The sequence below is a fragment of the Brachyhypopomus gauderio genome, unplaced genomic scaffold, assembly GCF_052324685.1.
Source record: "Brachyhypopomus gauderio isolate BG-103 unplaced genomic scaffold, BGAUD_0.2 sc185, whole genome shotgun sequence".
Classification (NCBI taxonomy): domain Eukaryota; kingdom Metazoa; phylum Chordata; class Actinopteri; order Gymnotiformes; family Hypopomidae; genus Brachyhypopomus; species Brachyhypopomus gauderio.
In genome coordinates, this window is record NW_027507006.1 from 212,233 (window position 1) to 233,408 (window position 21,176).

The 21,176-nt window shown below is 46.0% G+C and overlaps 1 protein-coding gene across 1 annotated transcript in view; it reads left to right on the forward strand.

The window, feature by feature from the left end:
- Positions 1-11,750, forward strand: part of jag1a (jagged canonical Notch ligand 1a) — a 19,195-nt gene extending 7,445 nt beyond the window's left edge. Inside the window, 15 exon segments of the mRNA XM_076995203.1 lie at positions 855-1,081; positions 1,701-1,851; positions 2,646-2,810; positions 2,923-3,036; positions 4,498-4,611; positions 4,706-4,819; positions 5,418-5,534; positions 5,691-5,718; positions 6,098-6,183; positions 6,455-6,568; positions 6,813-6,922; positions 8,012-8,236; positions 8,623-8,754; positions 9,069-9,222; positions 9,386-11,750. Of these exon segments, the coding sequence (XP_076851318.1) occupies positions 855-1,081; positions 1,701-1,851; positions 2,646-2,810; positions 2,923-3,036; positions 4,498-4,611; positions 4,706-4,819; positions 5,418-5,534; positions 5,691-5,718; positions 6,098-6,183; positions 6,455-6,568; positions 6,813-6,922; positions 8,012-8,236; positions 8,623-8,754; positions 9,069-9,222; positions 9,386-9,897 (2,363 nt within the window). The 3' untranslated portion in view covers positions 9,898-11,750.
- The last annotated feature ends 9,426 nt before the right edge of the window (positions 11,751-21,176 follow it).

Consider the following 21,176-nt stretch of genomic DNA (forward strand, 5'->3'; position numbering starts at 1 on the left):
GGGTTTCTGTTGTTTTTGGCTTGGTTTAAGGGGGTTTTGTTCCCTGCATCTCTCTTCCACCCTCATCTCTCCCTCGCTCCCTATCACGTCTCTCCATCTCTCTCTCTCTCCAGCCCTCCTCTTCAAAAATAGTGACTGCTGAGTCATGCTTTGGAGAACAGACAGAAGGAAAGAGGGAGAAACAGCCATCGGGGGAAGGGGGGGGGGGGAGTGCGGGTGGGAGGAAGACTGGATGAACACAGTAGATCAGATTTCCATAAACATTCCTGTGTCCTGCCAGAGAGAGAGAGTGAGAGAGAGAGAGTGAGAGAGAAGAAAGAGAGAGGGAGGGAGAGAGAGAGAGAGAGAGAGTGAGAGAGAAGAAAGAGAGAGGGAGAGAGAGAGAGAGAGAAAGAGAGGGAAGAGGGAGGGAGGGAGAGAGAGAGAGGGAGCCTTTATTCTTCTCTCTCTCACATTTACCATCTTTTCTCTCAGTGACCCCTTTTGTTCCACAAATGTTTAGTGGAATAATGGGAAGACTGGAAAGAGCCCTGAGTTCTCCATCATGTCATGGATCAGTTCATATCTGATGGATCAGTTCATATCTGATGGATCAGTTCATATCTGATGGATCAGTTCATCCCTGATGTTTTAGTTCACGCCTGATGTATTAGTTCATTCCTGATGTATTAGTTCATTTCTGATGGATCAGTTCATATCTGTTTGATCAGTACATAACTGATGGAATAGTTCATCCCAGCAAAGAATGAAAGTAAACCAGTTGATTAGGATATGCTAGATTATCCTCTGCTCGGTGTAAAGGAAATGTTTGTGAAGATAGTGTTGTGCTTTTGAGATTTAAAATGTTGCTCTCTCTCTCTCTCTCTCTCTCTCTCTCTCTCTCTCTCTCTCTCTCTCTCCCTCTCAGGACCTGGTGAATGGGTACAGGTGTTTGTGTGCGGCAGGTTTCTCTGGTGACCACTGTGAGAGGGACACAGACGAGTGTGCGAGCCACCCCTGCCTCAACGGAGGCCGTTGCCAAGACGATGTCAATGGCTTCCAGTGTCTGTGTCTGCCTGGTTTCTCTGGAAACCTGTGCCAAGTGCGTGACACACAAATGAGTGCACCAGCGCACAAACACACACACACACACACACACACATGCTGACACACCCAGCCCGTGGCATTCCATGGTCAAATACACTAGAACTTGGTGAGAAGATTAAAATTCTTCCAGATTGATCGAGTTACCCACCACACCTGATTAAGTCTTTTCAGGAAGCCCGATTAGTTTCCGTAGTCCCCTCCCGCACACCGTCACCACACACTGTTTCTGTTGGCATGGTGCCGCTGTGGTGCCCACGGTATCTGTCTCTCCCCACACCAACACCGTGTCAAGACCCATCATGTCCTCCCACAAACTACCGCTTGCTTACCCTCCGCAACAGCCGTGCCCTGCTACCATGGCAACATGTCAGCGCTGTAGTCCTCTGTCTGTAACGGCGTGCTGTATCCTGTGTGGGCCACTGTCTTACTCCAGTAGTCTCAGTAGTTCATTATTCCAAAAACACTGTATTCAGAGACTGTCAGGACCACAATAAACTTCTGAAAGAGTATTGTTGATGGATTTAAATGTTTTATTACATTTACTGTAACTGCAGTTTATTTATTGGCTCCAGCTGATTGTAGTTTGTTTGTTTTGTTTGTTTTGGGCCATCCAGTTGGACATCGACTACTGTGAGGGTGATCCATGTCAAAATGGAGCGCAGTGTTTTAACCTGGCGACGGATTATTACTGCAAATGTCCTGAAGATTATGAAGGAAAAAACTGCTCCCATCTCAAAGACCACTGCCGTACCACTACGTGTCAAGGTGTGTGTGTGTGTGTGTGTGTGTGTTGTGTGTGTAGACATGTCCCTGCATGTGAAGGGTGCATGTGTGTGCAGTATCCATTTGTTCTAGTGACACAATAGGTCACAAAATAGTTTACATAGTGTCACATTCTCCTCATTCATTTAGTATTTTGTCTCAGTGGGAATTGTAGCGGTGACATGACTACAGCCACTTCAGCAAAGCCACACCCCCTCTCTCAATTGAGGCTCTCTCTCAATCTCACTCCCTCTCTCTCTCACACACACACACACACACACACACACACACACACACACACACACACACACACACACACACACACACACTGAAATATTATCCTGTAATACACTCTTTAATGTTTTAATATGCCCTGTAATCGTTGGCCAGGCTGGTGAGAAGCTGCTGGGATGGGGGGCGGGTCCTCTCCTCATTCTGCTGCCTCCAATCCCTACGTAGCTCCGCCCATCTCACAGGCTCCACCATCGAGCCCTCGCGCCCTGTCGTTTTTGGAACAGGATTGTGTTACACAGAGGGCTGAGTTCCTGTGGGTGGATGCGGTGTTGGGTGGGGGCACAGGTGCAGACTGCATGACGACCGTTGTTAAGGCTGCAACACGTCGCTGTCTGATAAGCTGGGCTGCGTTCTCCTTCGGGACAGGATGCACGTTAAAGAAGGACGGAGCAGGCGGGAGGGAGTTCAGGCTTTAGCAGTCCTGAACCCCAGTCCTGAACCCCTGTCCTGAATGGCACGACACTACCGAGCTATAACCCCAACCCATTCTGTGTGCCCTACAGTGATTGACAGCTGCACGGTTGCCGTGGTTTCTAACAGCACCCGGGGAAACGTGCGTTTAATTTCCTCCAACGTGTGCGGCCCACGCGGCCGTTGCCGTAGCCACGCCGGCGGCCATTTTAGCTGCGAGTGTCAGGAGGGCTTCACTGGAACCTACTGCCACGAGAGTAAGTGTCACAGTCGCTACGGCAACTGAACTCTGCATGCTCCATTATACGCTTCTGATGACTTTTCTCTTGGTTCGTAATGTTTCATCTTTTGTCCCACCACCTCTATTAGACATTAACGACTGTGAGAGCAAGCCATGTCAAAATGGTGGGACGTGTATTGATAAAGTCAACGTGTACCAGTGCATTTGTGCTGACGGCTGGGAGGGACTGAACTGTGAAACTAGTAAGACACGCTCACAACACGACCTCACCAAACAACACCGCTCACAACACGACCTCACCAAACAACACCGCTCACAACACGACCTCACCAAACAACACCGCTCACAACACGAAATCACCAAACAACACCGCTCACAACACGAAATCACCAAACAACACCGCTCACAACACGAAATCACCAAACAACACCGCTCACAACACGACCTCACCAAACAACACCGCTCACAACACGACCTCACCAAACAACACCGCTCACAACACGACCTCACCAAACAACACCGCTCACAACACCAAACCGTGTAGTTCATCACACGTCCTCATGAACTAGCATAGTTCATCCTACGTTCATCACACGTCCTCATGAACTAGCATAGTTCATCCTACGTTCATCACACGTCCATCACACGTCCTCATGAACTAGCATAGTTCATTTCACATTCATCACACGTCCTCATGAACTAGCATAGTTCATTTCACATTCATCACACGTCCTCATGAACTAGCATAGTTCATTTCACATTCATCACACGTCCTCATGAACTAGCATAGTTCATCACACGTCCTCATGAACTAGCATCAGGGTTGCCAACTTTTGACGTTCGCTTGGAGTGAGATTTTAACCTGGAGCCAGTGGCGAGTGTATTTTGTTGAGCGGGGGGGGGGGTTGCGAATGTAAAATGGACATAGATTCAGTGTTATATCGCCGGTGGATGGCGCCAGAGCTAGCGAACTAGTAACGTATTGAATCATGTATGTGGATCTGAGGTAAATAAACTGGATATTTTTTTTCGGCGTGAGATATCGGAAGTGTGGCGTGAGAGCGTGTGAAAACGGTCAAATGCGTGTGTCTCACGCTCAATGCGTGAGAGTTGGCAACCCTGTAGCATAGTTCATCTCACATTCATCACACGTCCTCATGAACTAGCATAGTTCATCACACGTCCTCATGAACTAGCATAGTTCATCACACGTCCTCATGAACTAGCATAGTTCATCACACGTCCTCATGAACTAGCATAGTTCATCACACGTCCTCATGAACTAGCATAGTTCATCACACGTCCTCATGAACTAGCATAGTTCATCTCACGTTCATCACACGTCCTCATGAACTAGCATAGTTCATCACACATTCATCACACGTCCTCATGAACTAGAATAGTTCATCACACGTCCTCATGAACTAGCATAGTTCATCACACGTCCTCATGAACTAGAATAGTTCATCACACGTTCATCACACGTTCATCACATGTCCTCATGAACTAGCATAGTTCCACATTAATATGAACCACACGTTCATATTAATTTGAATAATTAGTGCAATTTGAACCCAGCAGCAGTCTCATTATAACCATATTAGTCCTTGATTATTTTGGTTCAAGGTACAGACCATGATACAGACACAGAAGATGAAATGTTATTGATAGTTCTTGTTATTGATAGTTCTTTTTTATTTAAGATATTGATGACTGCAGCATGAACCCGTGCCGTGATCGAGGCGTGTGTCATGACCTGGTGAACGACTTCTTCTGTGAGTGCAAAAATGGCTGGAAGGGCAAGACATGTCACTCGCGTAAGCTCCGCCCCCCACTTACCACATGACACCTTTCTGGCTCTGCAACTGGTAGAAAGCTTGGCGTAATGGCAGTTGATTCTCTGGTTGCCAGGCGACAGCCAATGTGACGAAGCCACTTGTAACAACGGTGGGACGTGCTCCGATGAAGGAGACTCATTTAAATGCACGTGCACACCAGGATGGGGGGGTACAACCTGCAATATAGGTAAGACTTCTCCAACCCAAATGTGCTACTTTTGGTAGTCATTAACACCGTTGCACACATATTGTTTGTTAATCATTATAGCAGCACTGGCCTTTGCAAAGCAGTGTGGGATATGTCCATAAGTGTGTGTTAATGTATTACGTTCAGCACTGGCTGTTCTGTTGAGGAACCAAGACACTGAAAACATGAAACAGAGATCATCCTAAATCAGAATTATTTAAAGATGTCAAACATGGGTTCACCAGTATGCTAATGCGTTTTAAAGGCATGTGTGTAATTCGATGACAATACAGCTGTGATTTACGACTGTGAAAGAGGAACGTTAGATTTCTTTCGTCGACGTCGGGTGTCTTGCTAATGGCGTCAGACGCGGACAGCTGAAGACAATGCTCTGCAGTCCTCTGAACTGTCAGGATCGTGAAGCACCTGTCAAACGGGTGTGTGTGGTTTTATGTGCCTGGTGTGTGTGTGTGTGTGTGTGTGTGTGTGTGTGTGTGTGTGTGTGTGTGTGTGTGTGTGTGTGTGTGTGTGTGTGTGTGTGTGTGTGTGTGTGTGTGTGTGTGTGTGTGTGTGTGTGTGTGTGTGTGTGTGTCTGTAGCCAAGAACAGCACATGCCTCCCCAATCCATGTGAGAACGGAGCTACCTGCATCGTCAGTGGCGACACCTTCTCGTGCGTCTGCAAGGAAGGATGGGAGGGGCAAACCTGCAGACAGAGTAAGACACTTCCTGTGATAGTACATCACTTCCTGTGATAGTACATCACTTCCTGTCACACTACCTGCTGTGATTCTGGTGTCATGACGTGTATTCTGCATGTTCTGTGTGTATTGTGTTTTTTATATGCAACCTTTTTTCCGTTTCATTTTACAGACTTGAACGACTGTAACCCACACCCATGGTGAGCCTCCCTGGCCCATTCAGCATTAGCCTTCAGCAAAACACATGCATAAATCTACACCTGTCACTCTCACTCTCTCTCTCTCTCTCTCACACACACACACACACACACACACACACACACACACCCTCTCTCTTGTTTTCTAGCTGACAGTTTTCCTTATATCCTTGTCCGTGCACATAGATAAACGGCAGACACACACACACACACACACACACACACACACACACACATAGTGGATTTTCTTCCTCCGGCTCTCCGTAACCTTGCTCATATGGAACTCACATGGTTCTGCACGAGCACCCTGAGGACTTTCAGGATGTGATTACATCGGGTTCGGCCCCTGTGAACTCTGACCCCTGTTCCCCTTGCTTTCCAGCTACAACAGCGGGACGTGTGTGGACGGGGAGAACTGGTACCGCTGTGAGTGTGCGGCAGGCTTCGCCGGACCGGACTGTCGCATCAGTGAGTGGCTAGTGTGTGTGTGTGTGTGTGAGAACGCCCCACGGTTACAGCACTAACATTTGTGATACAACCACAGTGATGAGATTAAGGAAAGGAAATGGGGTGAGGGGTGTGACCCTCTATTCAGCTAGGATGATATTAATCGCTGTTTCACCACCAGCACTGTAATTCCAGGTAATAATAATAACTGTAATGATCAGTAAGGCTGTGTAATACAGTAATAACAGAGTAATAACCTTTGATGTTTAAGAAGGCCTTTTTGTTCCTGTAGACATTAACGAGTGCCAGTCGCTGCCATGTGCGTTGGGTGCCACCTGTGTGGATGAGATCAACGGCTACCGCTGTTTGTGTCCACCGGGCAGAACTGGTGCCAGGTGTCAAGAAGGTGTGTACGTTGCATCTACATTTCCCATGATTCTCAGCTGTGGATGTTTACACACCCATATTTCACTACACAAACACTTTGGTCATTTTATATCTGTACGTGTATGTCATTCTGTAACCCAAACCCAATTAGCCTTCAGCAAAACACGCATATAAAACTATGCACCCCCAAATATAGGGTGACAGTATTTCTCTCTGTCTGTTTCTCCGAGCTGTGTGTGCCATGTATTCTGTTGTGTCTGCAGTGACAGGACGTCCCTGCATGGCTGGCAGCCAGATCATAACCGATGGTGCCAGATGGGATGAGGACTGTAACACCTGCCGCTGTAACCATGGAACCATTACCTGTACTAAGGTACACCGGCCACTGTAACCATGACACCGTTACCTGTACTAAGGTACACTGGTCACTGTGACTATGACGCCATTACCTGTACTAAGGTACACTGGTCACTGTGGCCATGACACCGTTACCTGCACTATGGTACACCAGCCACTGTGACCATGACATCGTTATCTGTACGGAGGTACACTGGCCACTGTGACCATGACACTGTTACCTGTACTAAGGTAGTACAACCGGAGTACAACAGTGTAGTACAGTGATGCTGGATGTGTGTGCGTTCACGGAATGGATCTGGTTTGAGACTATAATGTGGGATTAAAGTCTACGTGAACTCTAATCTTACCACTTTTTTCAGTAACGAGTAATATAACGAGTTACTATTTCTAGTCTAGTAATCAGATGAAAGTTACTTATCCAAGTAACTGCGTTACTATTTAAATTTTCCTTAGTAAAAATACAGATTTTTTCTTTGTTCTTGGCTCAATTAAACTTTTGCGTCTCGATTCCGCATGCTGTGCGTGAACCTGTGAGAGCGTGATCGTGTTCACGTCATTCTGTGCAGTGTTCTCTGTAACGATATGTGGTAGTGTAAAGAAATACCCCTCAAAAACAGGGGAAGGAACATTTACCTGATGAATTTTAATGTTGCTATGTGTTTCACGTTTGAAAAGTGCTGGTATTTAGTTTCACAACAAATAGCTGTCTGACTGAATAGTTTGCTTGTATTACGTTTACAAATATATTTACAAATAATACCGTGCAGTGACACAAACGTAATATCAGGAGATACATTGTTACTGTCAAAAATGCACTTCCAATAAAGTGAGTATTGGAAAAACTAGTTTTGCTGCTGAATGTAACTAAAATAACTTGTAATCTAATATAGTTACATTTAAAAGCAAGAAATATGTAACGTAACTAAGTTACTTTTTAAAGAAGTAATCAGTAATCGGATTACTTTTTCAAGTTAACTAAGCCATCACTGGTCAACACCATGAGACTAGTTTTACACCACGTAGACTTGTAGTACGTAGATTGGTTGATTGCATGTTTACACATCCGCACTATACCCTCCCCCTCCTGTATCCTCCCCTACAGCTGTGGTGCGGCCCCAGGGCATGCCGTGTGGTTGGTGCAGGGCGAGGGGATTGTCCTGCCGGCTTCTCCTGTGTCCCGCTGCGTGAGGACCAGTGTTTTGTCAGACCGTGTCCTGTGCAGGGAGAGTGCTGGTCGGGTCAGACGATGTCGCCACGGGTCCAGTGTCACCCAGAGAGCGACTGTGCCAACGTGACCTTCACTTTCATCAAAGACACCATGCAGCAGGTGAGATCGGCAGGACCACGGGAGACAGGGACAGGATGTAGCGATGTCCAGATTAGACGTGACTCTCAGGTTAAAGTAGAGGAGACGGGGACAGGATGTAGCGATGTCCAGATTAGACATGACTCTCAGGTTAAATTAGGGGAGATGATGACAGGATGTAGCAATGTCCAGATTAGACGTGACTCTCAGGTTATCTGCATGTGCTCACTGCATCTCTGAATGCTTTTATTTTGTAAAACTGACCCCCGTTATCATAAAACTATACCGATATCTGACTGCAAAATCTAAATTTATTTTTAAATTTTTTTTTTTACATTAAAGACAATAAAAAGCCTCTGGAGAAAAACAACTGCATGTGAAACTTTCTCTCTCTCCTCCTCTTGCAGGGCATAACAGTCGAGCATGTGTGTCGGGAGTTGAGGGGTTTGGACGTGGTGAGGAACCTCTCCTTGGAGTACTCCATCTCCATAACTTGCAAGCCCTCCTACGACGCTGGCAACGAAATCCACGTGACCATCGTACGTCCCCTGAACACCCTCGTCTCAGACCCCGCCCACTTTGCTCAGATCCTGCCCCACACCACTCAGGCCCCACCCCTCTCCACTTATACACCCCACCCCCAAGGCAGAGCAGACCTCCCACAGACGTGACACTATCTCTGATTCACATAATGGCTCTTACGTGTAATTCCACAAATGAACACTTAAACAGTAGTACCATCACAAGACTTAAATATCATCAATGATGTTCTTGGGCTGGTGAGGACAGTTTCCACATGGCCTGGTGCTCTGAGGATCCACGTGGCCTGAACTCCGCGTGTTTTTCCCTGCAGGCATCTGACACCACCATCGTTGGCACTCATGCTCCCGGTAAAGAGATCACAGACCTGATCCTGGAGCTGGTGAGCAGGCGTAGTATTAACGGGAGTGTCCTTCACGCCATCTCTGGGGTGCGTGTGCAGAACCGGCCGGCCAGCGACCCCAACGGTAAGACTGGTATGGCATGTAAGGTTGCCCCCTGCCATAGGAAATTTTGAAAAAGCTACAACATCTTGTGAAAAGAACTTTATTAAACAAAACAATAAATAATGTGTTGGGATATTTATTTGATAGTGTATTTGAATAGCATTTTATTTTCACTCTGTTGTAGAAAACTTGGTGTCAGTGCTGGTGTCCGTGGTAACTGTCGTCTGGGCGCTGGCGTTGTTGTCCGCGCTGTTGTGGTGTGTACAGCGTCACCGTAAACAAAGTACCAGCGCCACAGCGGCTGGCCACGCCGCCTTGTCTTCCACGGCAACCGCAGACGACAACAACGCTGCTAATAACGCACGCGAGCAGCTGAACCAAATCAAGAACCACATTGAGAAGAACGCTACCAACGGCGTCGACAAGCTTCTCAGCGACGACAAGAACGCCGTCAGCGCCAAAATCAGAACGCGCTTCCCGCCCGACACCACCGGCCAGCCGGAGGAGGACGCGGACGCGGACAAACGTCTTCACAAGGCCCGGTTTCCCCGCCCGCCGGCCTACACGCTGGTGGACGGGGAGGACCGTCTGAGTTTGAACGGGATGCTGCGGAAACAGGCCTATTGGACCAACAAGAGAGACAACAGGGAGTTGGAGTCCCAGAACAGTCTACACAGGATGGAGTACATGGTCTAGCACCGAGGCCACCGGCTCCAGGCCCCTCCCCCACAGCGGCAGCCGCCCTCACAGCGGCCGCCCACAAAAAGTCCCGCGAGGGCAAGTGGTTCTGAAAGGGCAACAAACGCAGAAGAGAAGGGGACAGAATGTTCTAGAACACTGTCAGAGAGGCTCTGGGCAAAGGCTCCGCCCCGGAATCGGAAGGTTCGTGTCATAATGCCGGAACTAAAGTAAAAAAATAAATAAAAAAAAACCAATAGAAAACAACAAAGTTCTCATCAGGAAATCTGCAGTGAAGACACAGCAATTAGCTGGGCCTGATGGACAATGTGGGCGGTTAGCGGAGGTTTTGGAAGACATTTAGGGGAGAGAAACAACACATGGTTTAAAACAGTTCCACCACCCTTGGGTGCTTCATGTAGTGAGTTATGCGCTTTAGACAAGCAGTTCAAGCCCTAGAGGTGGCTTGGTTAAATTTGGGTTCATTCGTGTGTGGTGGTGTTCGGGCTCAGCAAGCATCTGCCAGTGTTTTTCGTGGGATCACATATCAGAAGTCTCGAACCCTCTGTGTGGACCTGATTCATATGAGCAAACCACGCTTTGAAGTGTTGGTAAAGAACAGTGTTTAAAAACTGGTCTGAGATCAGTTGTGCTCTTTGTAATGGTTAAGATTAAGTTCTGGATTGGAGGATCTGTGTAAACGCTAAAGTCTGTATAAATGCTAAAGTTCCACATCATTAGCACAAAATGCTGCCCCAAACCACATTAACTAGCAGAAGTTTATTCTTATTTATTGTCCTTTTTCCTATTATTTTTGCTTCGGATTGTTTGCAGGTGGACAGGTCAAACATAATTCAGCAGTCTTGCAAGATGAAGAATTTTAATTTTGATTTAGAATGATCTTGTTCTTGTGTAGATTTTGTATGTACATATTTTTTTTATTAATCATTGTGTATATTTGATTTATTAACTTAATAATCCAAAGCCTATCATTCCATTTTCTGTTATTTATGTGCTTGTTTGGATTCGAAGGTGTGATGGCTTTGTAAGCTTATACTTCCTTATTTTTGATGGAAAATATATTGTTTTACATTTCATAAATGCCAAAAGTGTTCTTGAAAGAATAGTTTTATTTTTAGTTAGAATAGTTAGATTTTTAGTTGTATAGTTTGATTTTTAGTTCGAATTGTTTGATTTTTCAGCTGTATAATGGGTGTGGTATTCCTGCCTGAATCAGAACAAAACGCATTGTACAGTGTTCTTGTTTGTTTGTTTAAAAAACCCAAATTTTGTTTCAATGCTTTTGTCTGGATTATTTTTGTAAAATACTGACACAGTGATGGAGAAAGAACTGCTCCCACAAGCAGTTCTTTTCGTAAGTTCACTGCGTAACATTGTTACAAAGACTAAAAGAAGTGAACAGACATTTCTGGAACGGTGTCCTCTGATCCCTGGTGAATTAGGGGGGAATGTTCTGTCCTCGCCACGTTACTATAACCAGCTGGTGTGTTTCATATGTCCCTGTTTCTTAGGAGTGAGAGGAGACAGAGATGTACAGAAAGGAAAGAGATTGACAGGCATGAGACAGGGACGTGATTTGTTCTGGAGTGTTTTTCTAGGTTAAAGCATTACTGCAGTTTAGAGGGAATGTTTGTACCGAGTGTTGTTGAACGAGAAGAGTTCTACGCTCAACTTAGAGTTCCGCTCAGGCTGAACCCTCAGTGTTACGCTCAGGCTGAATCCTGATGACTGTTTGGGTGTGTGTGTGTTTTTTTTTGCTTGTTTGTTTTTTTACTGCAAGGAGTTGCAGTGATGTTTGTCTTTTTTGTCATTGGAAAGTAATATTTATTAAATACTTTGTAAGAAACAAATATGTTTGATGCCGAGCAGTTATTGAAACTTTGAACCCATTGTGTTGTTCTAAAGACAAAATGTGTTGAAGCACAGAATTTGCAGTCTGGATACACCAGAGTTTATGTGTATACACGACTCCTGTAGTCCTACACCATAGTCACAGTAAATAACTGTTAATGGCTTGAAAAGTGTACAGTCAATTCATCTGAATCTGCAACTAACTACTCATTGGAGTTAAGGCTGTAACCAATTCCTCAGAGTAACAAGATTGTGTGTGTGTGTGTGTGTGTGTGTGTGGACGTTTGCCTGGTCTTAGGGAGCTAGACAGATGCGTGAAAGAGGTTAAGGAAGATCTCAGAACCTCTCAGAGCTCTCCAGGGAACATTCTGGATTCGGTTCTTGTACAGAGGTGTGAGGGGTCAGTTCCCAAAATGCATTTAGTGCACAGTCACACAAAGAGGATTTCTCTGACATCAGGACCACCATCACTCCCAGCTTCATAATTAGACGATGCTCGCTAACGGAACAGTTTATTGATTATTGACTATTGAGCTAATGACGTTGTTTCGGCGTGGATGTTGTTTTAAACACACGTACACCCAACGGACGTTAGAGCCATTTGACAGTTATCTGCTTTTCATCAGCAACAATAAGAGAAGCACAGACACAGTGGGTGGAGCGTCTGCAGTCACATGACCAGCGGGTGGAGCATCTGATTTCACCAGTCAGACCAGCCAGGGGTTTGGACATGGACCTTTGACCTCTCCTTTTTCTCTAATCAACATGATGTCTAGCGTGTGCTGAACAAAGACCGGCTCTACAGTCTGAAATAAGCTGTTGTTTTGTAAGTTGTTTTCATTGATTAATTGCTACATGCTGTGAGGGTCCATCAGCACTTCCCAGCACGGGGAGGACCTGGACCGTCTGGACCCAGACCACACACCTCCGCTAGAACCTTCAATGACTGCCATGATGCTCAGTGTTTAGGATACAAACTCTTGGATGTGATCTAATACTGTTTCTGTGCATGAACCTGTGTGTGTGTGTGTGTGTGTGTGTGTGTGTGTGTGTGTGTGTATGTGTGCCTGGCTGTATGCAGGAGTGTGTGAGCATGTGTATATCCGAGACCTCTCTCTCAGAATGGTTCCATTACATTGACGAATTTGTCACGGAAACTAGACACTACGCTGACTGCTGGACCGTTCCAACCTGGCTGTGTGCTGAAATATTAGGTATTTAGAAATCCCCTCATGTAAAGAGATATTTAACAGAGGTGTGTGTGTGTTTTTGGGTGTTAGAAATTGATCGTTTTAAAGCTCTTAACTTTGGGTAGTAAGTTTTCACAGTTTGCATTGTTTTACCTCCCAAAAGGTAAAATTGTATTTTTGCTGAAATTGCACTTAAAAGTATACTTTGCTTATATAATCTGACCAATTCTCTCTCTCGCTCTCCCACACACACACACACACACACATGCTGAGACCTCTTGAGGCTCATTCCTGTAGAATCGTTTCTCTCTGAGGGTCCGGCCGCACCCTGTTAGAGGAGAGAGAGTTCTGTGTGTTTCAGGGCCCCTAATTAACACTGAACCATGATTCAGCCTGTGTGTGTGTGTGTGTGTGTGTGTGTGTGTGTGTGTGTGTGTGTGTGTGTGTGTGTGTGTGTGTGAACTGCAAGAGCCTGTACTGTAAGAAATGATGTCAACTTTCCTTTAGGCCTGGGCCTGTCCAGAACGAGAGAATAAGAGAGAGAGAGAAAGACAAAGAGAGGAAGGGAGTTGGTGAGGGGCATCGAGAGAAAGAGTAAAGTTTGGACTCAGGACTGAGTGCTAAAGATACTCTACACTCAGATGATGTTCAAGGCCCAGCTATGGCCTGGCTTTACACTCTATATTTGCAATGACGTCCCTTTTCCTACAACTAGGATCTTATAGCTTGCAATCCAGTTACTCTCTCTCTCTCTCTCTCTCTCTCTCTCTCTCTCTCTCTCTCACACACACACACACACACACACACACACACACACACACACGTGCGTGCATTGAGACTTTGAAGTAAACAGCATTGTAAGCCAAGACAGGCAAGATGACTGCACAAACGAACAAGCACACACACACACACACACACCCACACCCACATCAACCACGTCAACTCTTAACCACAACAGTGCCTTCTCCCAACACCCCCACCCGAACACAACGAGAGCAGAGAGGAAAACACCAAACACCCTGCGCCAGCTCCAATCACTCTGAAAGCTGAGACCCTTCAAGCACAGCCATTAAAAACAGGGAGAGGGAGACAGAGAGAGAGAGAGAGAGAGAGAGGGAGGGAGTGAAAGAGAGAGAGAGAGGGAGGGAGAGAAAGAGAGAGGGAGGGAGAGACAGAGAGAGAGGGAGAAAAGGAGAAATAATAAAGGAAAAGAGAAGGAGAGAGCAGGAGAGAGGAGGGCCAAACCTAATCGGGGTCTGTCATGGCTCATAAGGCTCCTTCCGTCCAGAGCCAGAGTCAAGTAGCCGCCTCCATCGTGAGGCTCTAGCCCAGATGTAAAGTGAACTGGGAGACGGGGCCAGCGGCTAGACGCCAGAGCCAGTTACAGTCAGCTCCACAGTCAGCTCTACAGTTAACTTTACAGGCAACTCTACATGCAACTCTACAGGCAATTCTACAAGCAGATCTACAGTCAACTTTACAGTCAGCTCTACAGTCAACTCTACAGTCAGCTCTACAGTCAACTCTACAGTCAGCTCTACAGTCAGCTCTACAGTCAACTCTACATGCAACTCTACATGCAACTCTACATGCAACTCTACAAGCAGATTTACAGTCAACTTTACAGTTAGCTCTACAGTCAACTTTACAGTCAACTCTACAGGCAGCTCTACAGTCAACTCTACAGGCAGCTCTACATGCAGCTCTACAGTCAACTCTACAGGCAACTCTACAAGCAGATCTACAGTCAACTTTACAGTCAGCTCTACAGTCAACTTTACAGTCAGCTCTACAGTCAACTCTACAGTCAACTCTACAGTCAACTCTACAGGCAGCTCTACAGGCAACTCTACAGTCAACTCTACAGGCAACTCTACAGGCAGCTCTCGGCTGTATACTACGTTCACTGCCTTTGCTCCTTCTCTATCTGACTGCTGCTGGTTCATTGTCTAGGTGTAAGTATGGGGTGCAGCCTTGCTCTTGAAGATCTCCCAGTCTGCAGAACACTGCCCCAGGCCTGCTGGTGGAGGTGCACCTCACTGCAGAGTGTAGCTCCAAGCTTGCTCCTAAATATCATACTGGAGAAACCATTTCTGGATGTCTACCAGCCTGCTAGGTTTAAATAATAAATAAGACCCATTTATTCGACAACAATCGCTACATGACGCCTCCTCGCCCGCTCAACAACTTACGTTCGCAACCCCAAAATTTTTTGACAACCCCACTGTATATGTTCTGGCCCCGGCCCTGCCTTAGGGTCACTGATTTGGGAGTGTTAGGCTCAGTTACAGCTACAACATACATCTCTACAGAAATCTACACAACTCAGTATCTGAACTCTACAGAATTCTATAGCTGAACTCTGCCAAACTCTATAGGAGAACGCTAGCAGTTCTACAGTCTACAAAGATGCAGAACTGAGCTTCAGCAGGGATAGTATAAATCACTCAGGAGTCAGTACAATCACTCTGGGTTGGTATAAATCACTCAGGAGTCAGTACAATCACTCTGGGTTGGTATAAATCACTCAGGAGTCAGTACAATCACTCTGGGTTGGTATAAATCACTCAGGTGTCAGTACAATCACTCTGGGTTGGTATAAATCACTCAGGAGTCAGCACAATCACTCTGGGTTGGTATAAATCACTCAGGAGTCAGTACAATCACTCTGGGTTGGTATAAATCACTCAGGAGTCAGTACAATCACTCTGGGTTGGTATAAATCACTCAGGAGTCAGTACAATCACTCTGGGTTGGTATAAATCACTCAGGTGTCAGTACAATCACTCTGGGTTGGTATAAATCACTCAGGAGTCAGCACAATCACTCTGGGTTGGTATAAATCACTCAGGAGTCAGCACAATCACTCTGGGTTGGTATAAATCACTCAGGAGTCAGTACAATCACTCTGGGTTGGTATAAATCACTCAGGAGTCAGTACAATCACTCTGGGTTGGTATAAATCACTCAGGAGTCAGTACAATCACTCTGGGTTGTTATAAATCACTCAGGTGTCAGTACAATCACTCTGGGTTGGTATAAATCACTCAGGTGTCAGTACAATCACTCTGGGTTGGTATAAATCACTCAGGAGTCAGTACAATCACTCTGGATTGGTATAAATCACTCAGGAGTCAGTACAATCACTCTGGGTTGGTATAAATCACTCAGGTGTCAGTACAATCACTCTGGGTTGGTATAAATCACTCAGGAGTCAGTACAATCACTCTGTTGTACTAATCACTAGTCACTGAGTGGTTGTTCAGTCATATATACAGTGAGATTTCTCACCTCAATTGAACATTTACACAGACACAGACACACACACACACACACACACATACACACACACAGCCACTAGTGCAAAAGTGGAGTAGACCATGTAGGAGGGTCCTGGTGTTTATTTGTTCTGACTCCTGAGCTGCAGTGTGTCACCAGGGCTGCAGTGCCTTGGTGGGTCGGCCTGGCTGTGTTTTATAAATCATCATAAATCCAGCTATGAAACAACCTCTGCAATGGAGCAGGGGGTGCTGTGTTTGGAGGGCTGTTTTCAGGAGCAACATAACAGAACTACATCACTTCAGACCACCCGTGCGCACGCACACACACACACACACACACACACACACACACATTTCTACTCATCTGTGCACCACAGCTGCTCATGTGAGCACCCTTTCTGTTGTTACCCCTGCACCTTACAACCCTAAACCAAACATCATAAATAAGCCCTCGGTCACTCTCCTAACTACACAACCTCATTAACCAATCAGGCGGGGCGAGCGCGTGTGGAGGAATGGCCAGCCGCTCTGTAAGATGCGTTGTGTCCTTCTGAGAGTTCCGTGGTCTGTCTGTTGTGATTGGCTGAGTGCCACAGCCATTCGGAGAGGCTAGCCGGCCCCCAGGCTGCTTGTGCAAAAACACACTGGACCAGACAGTGACTCTGGCTGATGCATCCGGGGCACTTTAGTTGCTGGTGTTTTCACTAGTTCCTCCTTCCTTCTGGTTTCAGGAGAGGGGAGGGGAGGAGAGAGTTGGAGGGCCCTAACGTGAGCCCTAAAGTGAGCCCTAAAGTGAGCCCTAACGTGAGCCCTAAAGTGAGCCCTAACGTGAGCCCTAAGGTGAGCCTTAACGTGAGCCCTAACGTGAGCCCTAAAGTGAGCCCTAACGTGAGCCCTAATGTGAGCCCTAACGTGAGCCCTAACGTGAGCCCTAAAGTGAGCTCTAAAGTGAGCCCTAAAGTGAGCCCTAACGTGAGCACTAAAGTGAGCCCTAACGTGAGCCCTAAAGTGAGCCCTAACGTGAGCCCTAACGTGAGCCCTAAAGTGAGCCCTAACGTGAGCCCTAACGTAAGCCCTAACGTGAGCCCTAAAGTGAGCCCTAACATGAGCCCTAACGTGAGCCCTAAAGTGAGCCCTAACGTGAGCCCTAACGTGAGCCCTAAAGAACTTTGGTGGAGGGGAATTTACTTCTCTCATTTTGAAAGTGATTAAAAAAACCTGGATCAATGCCAGCAGGAACAGAGATGGATGTACAATAGGTTCATATATAGAGACTCATACACACACACACACACACACACACAAACACACTCGCTCGCTCTCCCCTGCAGTAACAAGTGATTTAAGTGATGCAGCAACTTGGCTAACCTCACAAGAATTCCTCTGCACACACGTGCACACACAAAGACACTAGACACATGCTAATTACACTCATCACGTTGTGGTCAACCGTAATGAGTCAACCAAAATATGCGGCAGTCGTGCATGAGTGACAGGTATTAACCAGACTCGAGCACTTTCCCTCCAGCCAACTGGAGGCTCAGCCTTCGATGACATCACCTGCCCCCCACTGACAGTGTTCTGGGTTTTCTTGGCTCGATATCACACGCACGGTAGCCGGTGGAATGAGGCGTGCCAGCGGCATACACACGCACAGACAGAGCCCTGCTTCAGCCCTGGACCTGTTGTTGCAGGTTGGGCAGTTGGGTGGGTCATGTGAAGTGGCTTTGTCACTCTTTCCAACGCACTGTGGAAAACAAAACGATGGTTCAGCATGATCACACGCTGCTGGGAACGTCAGAGCTGTGAAGTAGCGGAAACAGTCTCAGGCTTCACTTTATGACAAGTGGGTCACCTGGAGACAGACAGACAGAGAGAGAGAGAGAGAGAGAGAGGAGAGGGAGAGAGAGACAGAGAGAGAGTGAGAGAGAGAGACAGACAGACAGACAGAGAGAAGGAAAGAGGGAGAGAGAGGGAGAGAGGGACAGAGAGAGAGTGAGAGAGAGAGACAGACAGAGGGAAGGAAAGAGGGAGAGAGAGAGAGAAAGGAAGAGAGAGAGACAGAGAGAGAGAAAGGAAGAGAGAGAGGTCTCACCGGCATTACTGGTATTAGTAACCACTGTAGTCTGGGAAATCACCTTGGTGCCACAGACTAGCCACACACACACACACACACACACACACACACACACTCAAGCACATACACAGTTACACACAGACAAACACACGTGCACACACACACACACACACGTGTACACACAAACACACCAATCTGACAAATGCACACACACAAACATTGTAAAAATGACATTCGTACATATAGTTAAAAATAAACACATGGTGTATAATGAGGGGTGAATACAGTATTATGATTGTAATGGTACAAACTGAATCTGTAATAACTCTCATGCTCGTATTGTAACTCTTAGGAACTGAAGCTCAGACGTCTGTTGCTGACTCAAAACTTCAAACACTCTGAACGTGATTCCATCACTAGCTGCTTAGAAACTTCTCACAACGCTCAGTCTACAAGCACAAAAGCGCCTGCACTTTCATTCCGTTCCTCATCGTAATCCACTTGGACATTCTTTCCACTTGTGCTACTGGAACGGTTTCTGATCATTGGTGGATCATGCTTCAACGACTTCAAGTTTTATTCAGCTTCTCACAATACGGAAAGGTTCAGAGACACTGCCTGAGACAGAGTCACATCCACACCACTGGCAGAGCATCTCAAACATCTTGTGAAATGTTTCACTGGAGTCAAAACTCAAAGCATTCACATACAGCACCATATGATTAGATGTTTAGAAATGTGTAGAACTCTGTCTATCGATTTTATGATTTTGATTTTATTACAAATTCTATTTGTAGCAAACAAACAAAACATAGTTATTAGAAGGATTATGTAATATACAAACTAGAGGCATCTTCAACTAAGGATTTTCATAGTCGAATCTGATTCGTCAGATTTTCCCTTTAGTCGACTAATAGTCGAATCGGTTTTTTTTTTTTATCTAGAGCACCTTAAACAGGATCCCGTTCTCATTCAGGACTTTTTTCCACTTCAATGTAAAAACCTAAAACACTCAGATAAATGAATAAACATGGTAGGTTGGCTTTATTCAGCTTTTAAATATTATTATATTTACATATTTATTTTTTAATGAAACGTTAGAGAACATTAACACAAAAAAGTCTCTTTCAGTGCGCATATCGAACTATCAGACAGGCACTGTGCAAAATGTCAAAAATATTTTAAATAAAATATGCCTGCCTGAAAATAAAAAATATTGTAACACAACAGCAAAAAAATTATAAGGAAAGGTTCAAGTAACAGGGTTTAAAAAGCAAACAACAACAAAAAATGTTTATAGGCCTACTTGCCGAGACGCACCACGACGAGACGACACGACACGACACGACACGACCGAAACGACAAACGGCTGAACTGTTATTTTCGCCTTATGCGTTTTAAATGGTATGTCATGTTGGTTGTTGTCGTGTGAAATGTAAGACGTTGATGACATAACTTGCACTTTACTTTGTTTGATTCATCTTTATCTTTTTCAAAATACTCCCACACTTTTGAAGAGTTTTTTTAGTAGCCATTATAATCTCGACAGATGCTTTCTATCCTGTAGCGTGTTCAGCTCCGCTCATTTGGATTGTGTAACTGCAGGGTGTGATTTGTTAATATGTAGTAAGGACGATGCCTATTGTTAATGCTCACACATCACAGCAGGTCACCTCTAGTATAAACATAAAGGTATACTTACTCTGCACAGAGCTGATGTGAGGTACATCTCCTCTGCACAGAGCTGACGTGAGGTACATCTCTGCACAGAGCTGACGTGAGATACATCTCCTCTGCACAGAGCTGACGTGAGGTACATCTCCTCTGCACAGAGCTGACGTGAGGTACATCTCCTCTGCACAGAGCTGAAGTGAGATACATCTCCTCTGCACAGAGCTGACGTGAGATACATCTCCTCTGCACAGAGCTGACGTGAGATACATCTCCTCTACACAGAGCTGACGTGAGATACATCTCCTCTGCACAGAGCTGACGTGAGATACATCTCCTCTGCACAGAGCTGAAGTGAGATGCATCTCCTCTGCACAGAGCTGAAGTGAGATACATCTCCTCTGCACAGAGCTGAAGTGAGATACATCTCCTCTGCACAGAGCTGAAAGTGAGATACATCTCCTCTGCACAGAGCTGAAAGTGAGATACATCTCCTCTGCACAGAGCTGAAAGTGAGATACATCTCCTCTGCACAGAGCTGACGTGAGATACATCTCCTCTGCACAGAGCTGAAGTGAGATACATCTCCTCTGCACAGAGCTGAAGTGAGATACATCTCCTCTGCACAGAGCTGAAGTGAGATACATCTCCTCTGCACAGAGCTGATGTGAGATACATCTCCTCTGCACAGAGCTGACGTGAGATACATCTCCTCTGCACAGAGCTGACGTGAGATACATCTCCTCTGCACACAGCTGAAGTGAGATACATCTCCTCTGCACAGAGCTGACGTGAGATACATCTCCTCTGCACAGAGCTGACGTGAGATACATCTCCTCTGCACAGAGCTGACGTGATCACCAATTGCACATCCCCATGTGTCCTACCAAAGTCTCTTTACTGTCGTAACATGCCTGTTTCTCCCTCCTCTCCCTGTTGTGAAGAACTACAAACACTTGTGGTTGTGACCATGCTGACGGTGGTGACCACGACAATGACTCAGACCAAATCATACCAGTGTTTTTGCTGGTGGAGCTGACTACTGTGTCCAGGTGTTCTGACCAGGTGTAATGGATGAGCTCTGCCAGGAACCAGTGAGCCAACCCAGACACCCCCGCTTAAAAACACCTGAGTAACCATGGTGCCCATTACAGTTGATATGACAACAGCCACTCCACAGCCCAAATAAGGAGACAGGAAATGTGG